General features: G+C 34.7%; 1 protein-coding gene across 1 annotated transcript in view; it reads left to right on the plus strand.

Annotated features, from left to right (window-relative positions):
- The window catches only part of LOC126970564 (paired mesoderm homeobox protein 2B-like), a 57,043-nt gene extending 48,071 nt beyond the window's left edge, over positions 1-8,972 (plus strand). Inside the window, exons 3-4 of the mRNA XM_050816541.1 lie at positions 3,581-3,782; positions 8,665-8,972. Coding sequence (XP_050672498.1) covers positions 3,581-3,782; positions 8,665-8,870 — 408 coding nt within the window. The 3' untranslated portion in view covers positions 8,871-8,972. The remainder of the gene's footprint in view (positions 1-3,580; positions 3,783-8,664) is intronic.
- Positions 8,973-13,344: the final 4,372 nt, after the last annotated feature.

Here is a 13,344-nt window from a genome sequence, read left to right on the forward strand (position 1 = left end):
AAGGAATCAATTCTGAGAAAATAAATGCTTTTTATGCCTTTTAATCTTATTTGTTTTAGAGAGCAATAACTTTAAATCATGTCGTGTACTGTCAAAATGAAATATAAACATCCAAATATAGTTAGTTTTTCTGTAAAATGTGTGGGATGTATGAATAAGAGCCAAGAATTAATGATGTATCACACTTTTGACGGTCACATCTCTTTATGATGAGATGTCGGCAGTACAGGAACAATTATAACAGCTGCGCTTACTAACTCGTATACGATCACATTAGAGAACATTTAAATATAAACACTGTTTAATTTGATAGTTATGTATATGAAATTTTATAAGCCATGGCACTTATACACTAAGTGGTTTTTCTATTTGAAAACTGATACTCAAAGATTTTTTTTTCTTGGCAAACGACGATAGAACTTACTCTCTGGTGGATTTTTTTTATCAAAATAAGGGATGAGACGAGCAGGACGTTCAGCTGATGGTAATTGAAACGCCAAAAATTTTCACTACCTACGGCGCCGCGCCCTTCAGACCGATACACAATAATGCTTACACATTACTGCTTCACGGCAGAAATAGGCGCCGTTGTGGTGCCCATAATCTAGCCGGCATCCTGTGCTAAAGAGCCTCCCACTGAATGGTTGTTATATAACGTTATATATCATTGGGTTTTAAGACATAACGTCTTAAGAAACCATAACACCTAGGAACGTTTATTTTGTGTTTAATTCAAAGTAGAAAGAAAAAAATGCATTTGCATAACAGATTGTTATTAAATCAAATAGTGTTATGAAAGAAATAGCAAGGACTCCAAAATGTGTTATCACATGTGTGCACACAGATCATCTATCGTGAATCTTATAACATCACTTTGACACTCGTAATGTTGCTGTCCGCACTAGGGCAGAAATAATAGATTGTATCTCACTGCAACTTATATGTATACCTCTATTACCTATATCCAAAATATTGTTCATTTAATACTAAATAACACTTATTTAAGAAAACCGTGTAGGTATACATATTTCACTGTAATACTTTGTCATACTTTTTAATTATTAGATATACCTCCTTAATTATGATAAAATTTTTAACTTTTTCCTAGAGTGCTTAAATAACTACAACAATTTCCCCGCAATTACACTCACAAACGTCGTAAAACTCTGTGCATTGATCATGGCACTATGAATAGCATCTCGATCTTAACGAGGTGAGCCACACAGCGACTGGTTACTTTAATTTATAATTATACAAACCTTACATCTCCAAAAATAACTTAAAATAAAACTTCAAATTCATGTAAAAATCCAAAAACATTTTTAATAAACCATCTTTCATCGTATATCTGTCCTACAAATGTTTGTCGATAGGTCTCACCATGTCACCGACATGGCCAAGTCTCTTAGTAGTGATGGTGACGACAATGTAACGTGTATCATCGGTGCTTCTAGAAACTAAAGTTCATTACCGTCCGTCACTATTATTGCCAACTGAATCCACGCAAACTTACGTAGGTGTTGTTTAAATATTAAACATTATTGAAATAAAATGAAGCTACTCAGTGACAAAGAAAATCTTTTAAACAAGAAGTAGTTTCAGTTTCTGCATGACGCCAAGTAACAAACAAATACTTGGGATAAGCTGTACAAAATATATATTATGGGCAACTTAATTGGCTTAGTAATAATTTACATGTACTTTCAGTTTTTATGGACAAATGTGATGGCTCACGGTATCATCTACTTATATAAATGACAGTATAACTTGTATCGCACCGGAAGATGACTTACGAAGATATACGACCTCAATGAGATCTTACCTAGCTCGTCACTCCAACACTTAAGGTCTAGATGAAAAACAACGCATTCGCCTGAAATAAAATATTCCCAGATTGTTGTAGGTATATTTTTACATTGTCAGATCTTTCAATGGATTTTCAGAAAGTTACTTACTATATTAACATGTTTATAAGTCGAAAAGTTTATTTGGACACTTTTATTTTATGCAAAAACTTATGAACCTATTTTCTTGAGTACATATTTAAAATAGAAACCAAATAATTCATTAGCACATTGCGTAGATTTATTACAAATAAATCCTTCCAAATTTGAATTTACGAGCACAGTTTGGCAACAGTTAATCTGCAACTTACTCGAGAAACATGTATATAAAATAAAACTATTCGGAGCGGGTTTAATTTTCACGTCCGGAGAACTGAAGATAGTTAAAAAAGCAATCAAACATCATCAGCATGCTGCGGGTGAACAAACAGTTCGTGTATGATGTCAGTCCGGCGCTCGAATGACGAGACATTTTTTATTTGGAGCATTCCCAATCAACGCCAGTGGCAGTTGCAATTATCTCTCGCATGAAATTGAATTACGATCAATTCGGATTTGCGCGCATTCGGACGAATATAAAACGATTTACATTAAAATTTGAACGACAAGGACCACTTCCTATTGGTTGATCTTGTTGTTTATCGAATCTTCTTTTGTTTCTATTATTATTTATTTGATGTTACTTGTTTTGAAATTTATATTAAGAATCCTTTTTGAAATTATTATATTTCTGTGATGGATATCCGGATATCGGAATTGCTTTGACAAAGTTTACGACGATACAGGTATCGTAATATTCTACGTGGAACATGATGAAACTTGTTTTTACTCGACACTTATTTCCACAATCACCAACAATGGCGTAGAAAATAATCGGAACCAATAAGTGATGCTGACGACGGTTGCTACTATAAGATAGACAGAGTTTCGCAACAACGATCTCATACAGCAAAAGCTTAAAATAAAGGAGGGACCGCCCCTCCTAGTTTGTCCATGACCATGTGGCACGCAGATATCCTGACAATCTGGAAAGTTTTACTAACGAAATCCATTTCGTTAGTAAAAGGTGAAGGGAGCAGATCTCTTGGCAGGCCAACAGTTTGGACCGACCGAATAATAAAATAGGTGAAGATGTCTTATCAAGAGGTGCAAGATTTGGCTAGGTTACCTATTCTGGTGATCTTATAATGGGGGAATTCACGTGTATTTTAGGGGGAATGATCCAAAAAGCTATTTAATCTGACCTGTTGAGTGCACCATCTTTATCACCTTGGGCTGTGGTGTTCCCTAATGCCCTTTTCTTCTTTCCACCGAATTTTTGGAATGAATTTCCTTCCTTTCTGTAGTTTCCAAGCCAATATGGTATTGATAAATAAAGAATATACATTTTGTGAGGAGGCAATGCTCCAATAATAGAGGAACCCTCTGATATTCAAGATGTTTTATTGATGCTGATTTATTGTTATTATATAATTTTTATGGAAGAGAAGGTCACCTGGTGTTAAATGACCACTGCTTATCTCATTCTCCTGCAACACCAGAGGGATCACAGGAACGTTGCCGGCTTTTTAGAGAGGTGTACGCGCTTGGCCACTCGCGGCCGCGGCGTCGGGATGGTGTTTCCCGTTTTCGTCAAGAGTTGAGCTGGAGGTAATCAGAGTGCACAGAAGATCGGCTTTCTCTTTCGCAGCTACTCCTTGATTCGGATAATATACGTTATATATATTTAATTACAGGTGTGGTTTCAAAACCGGCGCGCTAAGTTCCGCAAGCAGGAACGCTTAGCGCAGCAGAAAGCTGGAGAAACTCCGGTCAAAGCGGAGGGCAAGAGAGACAAGCCTGGCTCTCCTGCGTCACCTCACAACCCTCCGTCACAAAGCACGCACCACTCACTGCCACATCTCTCTCCGCCTGACCTGAAGCCGATTACATCTGCGGGTAAATATCGTTAGTATTATTATTTTAGAGATAAAAAAAAAAAAACGAAAACATCACCACTTATGCATAAATATATAAACGTATTGTTAGAGATCACCACATTACTGGATAACCTCATGAATTTAAATATTTAAGACAAAGATATTTTAAATTAGATTTGGATAGTAGAATTAAAGCCACTTGATCACCGAATTATTAGAAAGCACAGAAACACAGTTCTGGATCGGATTTTTAACATTTTGTCATTATTTTATTAATTCTATCAATGATCTAATATATATCTATAGGTACTTAAAACTGTCTCACGATCTAAATCCGGTCCGGTTATAACATCCCAAGTTATTTTTAGTAGACGAACTATACGACTTTAAACATTGATTGTTAGAATAATCTGCGAATGAATCATACATCCATTTAAAATGTGCGGTTCGACCAATCGCTACGATTGAACGTCGTAGTCGCGTGGGAGAATATAACAAGGCTGATTACGACTATATAAATATATCTCCTCAAAATAGAATGTAAATTTAGATGACTGTGGCATCATTGAATGTAAATTCAATAATGTCTCAAAAATAGAATTTAGGTCAAGTTCGACAGCGACATTTACGTTAAAGTGGCATTTAAATGAGAGCACTTTCGAATACTTTGTAACAATTTCAATAATTATTATGTTTTTCAGTCTCAAGCAATTGCCAATAAATAGTTTTTGTAGATGCCGATCTGCGGGGCAGCGTGTTGTATGATGCCAATACATCTGTATAATTAACATTTTTATGTAATTTGATATTGTACGTAACAATTTTTGCGTCGAATAATTTAAAGAACTTCGTTTCATTACGTAGGTGTTTTTTTTTATTTTTTTTATACTAGTGATAATTTTACTAAGTGACACCTTAATAACTACAGTTTTTAAAACCAAACTCTTTGTATCTAAACTAGACTTAAAAATAATAATTAAATTGCTGATGTTATGATTTTGGTATTAAGAAGTATTATGAGGTTAACAGTACTAATGATAGGAAATTATGTTTGGAAATACTTAATGATGGTAAGAAAGGACACGAAGCCTTTGTGCTCACAATACATTTTGGCCACATTTTGATAGAGAAAAATGTTATGGGTTTCGCGTCACGACTGGCGCACGCGATCAATAATTTATTAAAAAAATGTAACATGATTAAATATAATATGTTCATAGCTAACTAAATATATAGTGAGCTGATAATAATTTATGCTGATTGATACGCGAATTAATTCTATTATTAAATTAAATATAGCCATATATTTAAACAGTTCCAAACAGATTTGTTTGGTTTTCCCATATTTCATTTTAGTTTTCGCACTAACGTAGATAACAAGATAACCGTAAGACTGGAGTAATACATGGGACACACTAAAAGTTTTGCACTTCTAGCTAATCGGAACTATTTGAATTTCGATTGTTATATTTGTTGAAACGTTGCAACCTTCTTAGTAATAAAAAAAGCAAGTGGCGGGAAATCATATTTTGTCAATTGTTTTTTATAACACATCAAAGTTCTACGTACGCAACGAAAATGAAATTAAGTCGAAAAGATTTTAGAGCGATGATTTTTATGATTTTAAAAGTTCTCTCTCTCTCCGCAAGACTGTGCCGCTCGTCTTCAAAATGCTTTTGGGAGAGAAGCACCTTCCTTGAGCACCGTGACGCGATGGTTTTTGATAATTTCAGAGAGGTCGGGTTTCTTTACATGACGAATTTCGTAAATGGCGAAAAATATGTGGCTACTGTTAAGCGGCTAATTGAAGAAAACCCGCGGATTACCTATGAGACAATTCGCGGACTATTGGGGATTGGTATGAGCCAAATTCAGAAAATTTTACACGAAGATTGAAAGTTCGGTAACTTTGTATCCTTCATGAACTGACAGCAAAGTAGAAACAGACTCGCGTGGAATAGTGCTCACAGACGCTAATGAAGTACGACCACGGACATTCTAATGCTGTTTATAACATTGTCACAGGAAACGTGAATTTATTGTTTTGAACCCGAAAAAAAACAGCAACCTTATGAATGGGTTTTTGAAAATGAGAACAGGCCAACAAAAGTGAGGCAGGCGAGAAACGTTATAAAAAAAATGATCGCATTTTTCGTAGCTACGTGTCCCACCTGCACTATTCCACTTGAAGATATAAGAGTGTTAATGATGTGTGGTATTGTACCATTTGTTTATTCAGGGTGTTAAAAAAAAGTTCACAAACGACCAACAAAAAGTTGCGTTCGCCTACACCATGACAACACTTCTTCACACACGGCCAACAAAACTATGTCATTTTTAGCTTCCGAAAAGGTACAACTCGTCACCCATCCTGCACATAGCCCCGACCTAGCACCCTGTGCTTTCCGTATTTTCCCCAAAATCAAAGATTTGATGAGAGGTTTCACTTTTACCAATTCCGTCCAAGCGTACAATCAGCACGTAGAAAATATTCCTTCAGATTTGTGGTCCTCTTAAAAAAATGGTTCAATCGCATGAAAAAATGTTTAAAATGTAAAGGAGAGTATTTTGAAAAGCAATAAACATAATATTTTGACTTTGACTTAACATGTTATTTTTTTAAGTTACGCAAAACTTTTAGTGTGACCTACGCATGGTTATTAATACCGCAATTATATATGTGTATATTTTATTCCGATGTAGTCATATAGGTATATTATTTTATTTTTTATTACTAAATCATAATCCAAATATTTTAAGATATCAAAATTGACAAAAATTGTCTATGAAAGAGTAATATAATTGAAGCGTAAGTCGTACTCTTGAAAGCTAACAACAAATGACTATAATTATAATATTATAACACCGAGCTGGTGCCATCAATCACAGTCCGCAGCTCCGCCGTAGAGCTCCGGCTCATTTGCAGTAATGGCTTGTGATTGTCAGTCAGGCTTCAATAAACAAGAGCCGCGCGCTGCAAGGATTAGATGATTACCATGTAATTGTGTTAGCGGGAGTGTTTCATACACAGTGCAGCCTGCAACTGATTTGATATTCACGCAGATTGAATGTGGGTTAGACAATCTCGTAGGAGTTAATTAACGTGACGCTAATTAATGAAATATTCGATCATGAAATATTTGTAAATACAGGTCTTCATAGTTAAAAACAAATTTAATATATAAACATTGGGATATAATATAATAAACATAAGGCCATATTTAAGTTGAATCATAAGAAGATTTTTGTATTGAGATGATATAAGGGATGAGATGAGGTGAGACACCACCGATATATTTTGATTATACCAACTCGATACTTGATTCTCTTTCTAATTATGTTATTAAATTAGGTACTTCATTTTTGTACATATTTCCCAATAAATCAATGCAGTGTGGATATATCACCGCTGAGTGCACGACTCTATTCTAGTTAAGCGCAAGCGCCGGCAGGTGCATATGTCCTTACCGCCCCCTGACCCCGCGCCGCTCGGTGAATGTCTTATCCGTGCGCCCACAGTCATCATAAGTTGCGTTATTGATTATTTAATCCGGCTTACGATATTGTATTAATAATCATTTTAAATTAATATTTCTTAATTACGATTTTAAGGCCATTTATCGTTCCAAGTCCATTTCAACAAAGAGATTTAATATAATAGTATAATATAATTCTGCTTATTTTCGCTATTCAGTAGAAGTATTTAGTAGCGTTGCGTTATAAGGGTGACGTAAAATGAACACACGGGTTTGTACCCGTGTGTTCATTTTACGTCACCCTACCCCTAGCTGTCTAGGTATGGAGTACCGTAGTCGTAAAAAAGGAAATCAAAAAGTTGAAGTATTTTTAAACAAATTGTTGTATTAAAAAAAAAAAAATAATCTCCCTTACGTGGGTGCTACTCTCCTAAAGTGATATATTATTATGTGTTAGTGTATATGATAGCGAGGCTACTAGATTACTTACAGGTTTTTCCGAAATGATATTATTGGAAACATTTTTTAAAGGGGAATTAAGTAATTTCTTTTTTTCTGCACCCATGCTTTAAATCTATTATCTCTCTATTAAAGATTCTGAAACAGTTAGCTTATTGCCAACATCATATGTTCACCAAATTGTACCACCCAATGTTCTAATAACCATTACATCATCCAAAAGAGTCTTGTAATGTTGTACTGAATTTCATAACAACACTCCTATTTTTTTTTCATTCCCTTCATGCTCAAAGAGTTTCAACAGACAGCCACATTCTTATTGCTCGATGCGTGGCATCTGTATGAATTTCAAAAAAAGAACATTTAGGTTTACGCGCGTTCCACACCACCAGAACGTCGCGCGCCGTAAAAAAAAGTACGTTATTCGAATCCCCGCCATTTTTCTTCGATATATTTATTTTTTGTTTACAAAAAATGAGCGATTAATTTCCAAAAAAACATAATATTCAAGTGAATTTTAATTATTACACTATACAAAATGTAAATTACTACGAAAATAAATAATTCTTTCATTAATAATTAGTTTATTTGTATATAATCAATATATATAAAAAGTGATGGATGATATTAGGTTGCTACTAGGACTGGCTGTTTTAATGTTAACAGTAAGCTAACTGTTTCAGCATATTTTGGGTGTAGATAAAATCTTGTATGCAACTGTTGATAATTAGGTATTAAAACACTCATGTGATACTATTATTAGTATTAAAACACAACAGTTGCATAAATAACTAATAATTCATATTATATTTTTTTATTTATTTATTTGGAGAGGGTGGGTCTTATTCTGATGAGTCCTAAATCAATAAAACAAAATGAAATTTTTATTATTTTTTATTCTACTTCTACTTTTGCACTATTTATATAGATATTATAACAATTTAATTTGAAATGTTTTAATTGCAGCTAATAAGCTATGTGAGGAGCTGAACGGCGTGTCTGGTGGCCTACCGGAGCCTCCTGTGAGCGGCGTGGGAGCCAGCAAGTGGGCGGGAGGCTGCGGCCTGCTGCGTCAGCCCTCAGGGTTCCCGCTGCTCGGAGTAGCACCACCCAACTACCTGCTCTCCGATCATCTCGGGACGCTGGCCAAATCAAACAACCACCTTTTCTAATGTGCAATTCCCTTCTTTTAAAGAAGAACTTTAACCAGACTTACTGATTGCATTGAGACTTAAAATTGAGTGAATAACAATAAAGAGTGAACTAATAAATATAAAAGAGACTACCGCGTTGTGTTGAACATTGGAAGTGCCAAATTATTTGTCCATTAATGTGTAGCTTTAATTAATAATGAACTCTAGTTGATTGAATTAAACGTGACGCATTTCTTAGGCTAAATATATAATAAAATAATAACGATAGTTAATAATGTGTTTTTACTGAATAAAAAGACTGTGTCTATAAATTTAAAACTTATATTTAGAATCTAAATGTAATTAAGAATGTTAATCTTAATTTAGATCAAATTTGTTAAGGTCTTACTGATTTGATAACTTAATTTTATTGAATATAACTGGATATTGATAATTCATTTTTTTTTAATATACCTGGTGTCTTAAAATTCAAAGATAAGCTAGTACCCAGGGTATACTTTCTTTTGTAACCACTCTGAAAATGATAATTAATCAGACTCCTTTCTTTAAAAGTTGTATTTACTTTTCGATAATAATTTGAAACGTCCCGTTTACCCCCAAATTATTACTTGTCTAATTGTGGTAATAACTTAACTAAGTTCCTTTGATATCATTTCCCTCGATCATGAAGTATTTCTGATCATTTAGACAGGTTAATAACAAGGGATATCATGGGCGTTCAGAAATAGTATTTTTTTTATTTACATGACAAATATTAACTTTAATTTAATTTTATACACAACTAGAAGCTAATTGAACAACCAGTTTATTTTTTTATTTTGGCAAACACTTTTTTCTTTCTTTTTTTTTACTATATAAAAATGACATCGCTTGGTTCAGAATGTTTAAAAGTTCTAACATTCCACTATGATTATACGAATTTGAAATTGCATAATTTGCTGGATTTATGTGTGATAAATTTGTAAATAAATGAAAATAAAATTAAATACCATCTTAAAATAACCTGTAAATATTGTCTACATTACAAACATACTAAATGTGTAGCTAGTCAATAGATATAATCAAGACGACATTCCATACCATACCATATACAAACATACATAGTATATACACTATATATACTATAGATTATAGAAACTTTGAAATACGTACCTACGTATACAACTTTATGAAGGCATAGACATTATTTAAATTAATATGAGTGAGATACAAATCAATCGTATCGTCATGTCTTTATGAATTGGTTTCAGAAAATAGAAGAATGTATTCATTGACTGCGGTCAGCCCTTTTCGAAAAGGCGTTACAATCTAATGTCAGATTGGATCTCGAAAGGTAGAATCATTTTGATTCCTAGAACAACTTTCTGCAATGTTAATATTTATTGATACTCAATAGTTATAAGACCACCTCAATTTAATTCAATTCATACAAACACTCTCATCTGTGAGAATCATTTCACATGTCTATGTATAAGTATTACCTGCTCTGTGTTAATATTGTATGTAGTTCTTGACATCAGGTAAATAAAAACCAAATAATTTCGTATCTCTTAGTTTGAATGATAAATATATTATTTTGCACCATATAGACCTTTTATCGTTAAAATATAAATAGGTAGCTACTCGTAATAATGCACTTGATCACGTTACACCTGAAGTAATGCCTTCATTCTAGTCATTGTGTAGTCAACAATTGATAATGTGTTTATAACTTAATTAAACTTTATTATTTGTTTTATGTCAGAGATTTATTGCCATCAATATGTATATTTGATAATGTTTCCACAGCACTTAGGGAATAGCTCGAGAGTTCTTGAGATCAATGTAAATATGTATTTAAAAATGTTGTAAATACATTATGTGGATATTTGTTAGTGTATTTGAGTGTAATATTAACAACAACTGAAAATGGTTTATTAAACAAATTAAGAAAATGTCCTATTTATTTTATTTGAATGCATGTGTGACTGTAATTTTCTATAGCTTTAGTTTAAGTAATATTAAATATTATTACGTCAAGAAAAATTGATATATTACGGTTAAAATTAAATAATAGATATTAAAATAAAAACTAACCTCTATCTCAAAAAGAAAAAAGGGGCAGTCAATGAAGGCTGATAACATTTAAATAAGGTATTTTTTGGAATATTAAACCAATTGTAGAATTGAATAAATAATTATTAAAATTATTTTAAGGTTTATTAATTTATAAAAAAATATGACGCGCTGCACAAGGTATAATAAAATCTATGGTATTTCATTAGCTACAGATATAACTTATACATAAGCTTGAATGTTAAACGCACTCTCAGAAGTATTCAATTGAAAAACTTGTTTTTATAAGTCGGCTCTGGTTCTCAGATCTGTAAGTTTCTGAATTCATTAATAATTCACATACCTACTGTGTTAAAAATATATTTTTTTTGAACATATATATAAATTCATATCAGTCTGCGTGATGTGTCATCAATTTTTTAATCGAGGCGTTCACACACTCATTTGTTACTTTAATTGATGAAATGATAAACCGGAATTTTACACATCGTCGTGATGGAGGAGCATGGTGCTGTGAGGACGTTTATGGCAAACATTATCAAAAATTCTGAGCAAGCTCGTATTTATATACAAATATACAATAACAGCTCGCTGCTTTGGAAGAATAGTGTATTATTACAATATACTATAATTTGCTGTCGTTTGGTAGTCTATTATTCCTGTTGTGTCAATATATTTCAAAGATTCGGCAATAACTTATTGTTAAATAGTCATAAAACCAAATATATTAAATTTACCGCGCCAAATGTCAAAAATGTAGATGCGAATATTTTATTAAATGGAGAGGTGGTAAAACCAGTGGAATCTGCGGTATTTCTTGGCATTACTCTTGATTCCACATTGCAGTGGGGCCCCCATATTGAAGGATTGGCGAATAGGCTTAGTTCTGCAGCAAATGCGGTTAAGAAAATTAGACGGTTAACGGACGTAGATACGGCGAGATTAGTATACTTTAGTTATTTTCATATGTCCTATGGTATATGTGCTGAGGGTCAGAAGAGGGCTATTCGCGCGATCTATAACCTAGGTCCTAAAGAATCATTAAGAGAAAAATTTAAAGAAATAAACATTTTGACTGTTGCTTCTCAATACATTTTTGATAATGTTCTGTATGTTCATAAGCACATTGAGGAATTTTCTATAAACTGTGACATTCATAATGTTAACACGAGGAACAAACATAAACTTGTTATGCCTACTACTCGGTTGGGTCGAGTTAGTAAGTCTTTTGTTGGGCGATGTATATGCTTCTTTTTTTTTATATGAGAGGGGGCAAACGGGCAAGAGGCTCACGGGATATGGAGAGGTGAGGCAACCGTCCATGGATATCCGCAACAACAGGTGTGTCAAGAAATGCGTTGCCGGCCTTTAAGGTGGGAGTATGCTTTTTTCTTGAAGGTCCCTAAGTCGTATCTGTTCGGGAAGACCGCTGCCGGTAGTTGATTCCACAAAGTGGCTGTGCGAGGCAAGAAATTTCGAACAAAACGCGCGGTTGTGGAATGCCAGACGTCTACGTGATGCGGATGGTACTTTGCACGTAATGTCCGGTGATGGAATTCGACCACTGGAATCAACCCGAACAGCTCCTCTGAACACTCCCCGTGGTAAGTGCGGTAGAAGATGCAGAGAGAACCCACATCTCTTCGCAAAGCTAGAGAATCAAGCCGATCGGAGATGACTTGATCGTCGATGATTCGAGCCGCTCTTCGTTGTATGCGGTCAAATGGAAGAAGCTGGTACTGGGGAGCACCCGCCCAGAGGTGAGAACAGTACTCCATGTGAGGCTTAATTTGCGCCTTATAAAGTTGCAGGCGGTGGCTTTTAGTGAAGTACTGTCTCGCCTTACTGAGTACACCAAGCTTTTTTGAGGCCAGTTTGGCCTTCTCTTCCAAGTGTATCCAAGTGTATATATCGACGCCAAGTATGCCAATACAGGCTGTGGCAGTTAGAGGAGTGATCTCGGATCGAGGGGATACGACAAAGGGAGACTTTTTAGTGGTGAACGCACAAACTTGTGTCTTCTTGGGGTTGAATTGGACTAAATTTTGTCGGCCCCATTCCGAGACTTTGCAAAGCATAGTCCCGATTTCAGATACAAGTTTGTTCCGGTTCTCGTCGACGGTATCCCGGCACATGTTGGCACGGCCGGTGTACGAAGCATACCCTGTGCTGTCGTCCGCATAGCAATGAATATTGCTGATTTGCAGCAATATTCATTGCTATGCGGACAGGTGCTTCAGCATATCATTGATATGCAGAAGATACAGCGTAGGGGATAGCACGCACCCTTGCGGGACACCAGCGTTTATGGGTTTTAATTCGGAGCATGCACCGTTGATAACAACCTTGATGCTCCGATCAGCCAAAAAGCTAGTGACCCATTTGCACAACTTCTCGGGAAGCCCATAGGATGGCAGTTTCGCTATAAGCGCTTTAT

Source organism: Leptidea sinapis, chromosome 21 (genome assembly GCF_905404315.1).
Source record: "Leptidea sinapis chromosome 21, ilLepSina1.1, whole genome shotgun sequence".
Lineage (NCBI taxonomy): Eukaryota > Metazoa > Arthropoda > Insecta > Lepidoptera > Pieridae > Leptidea > Leptidea sinapis.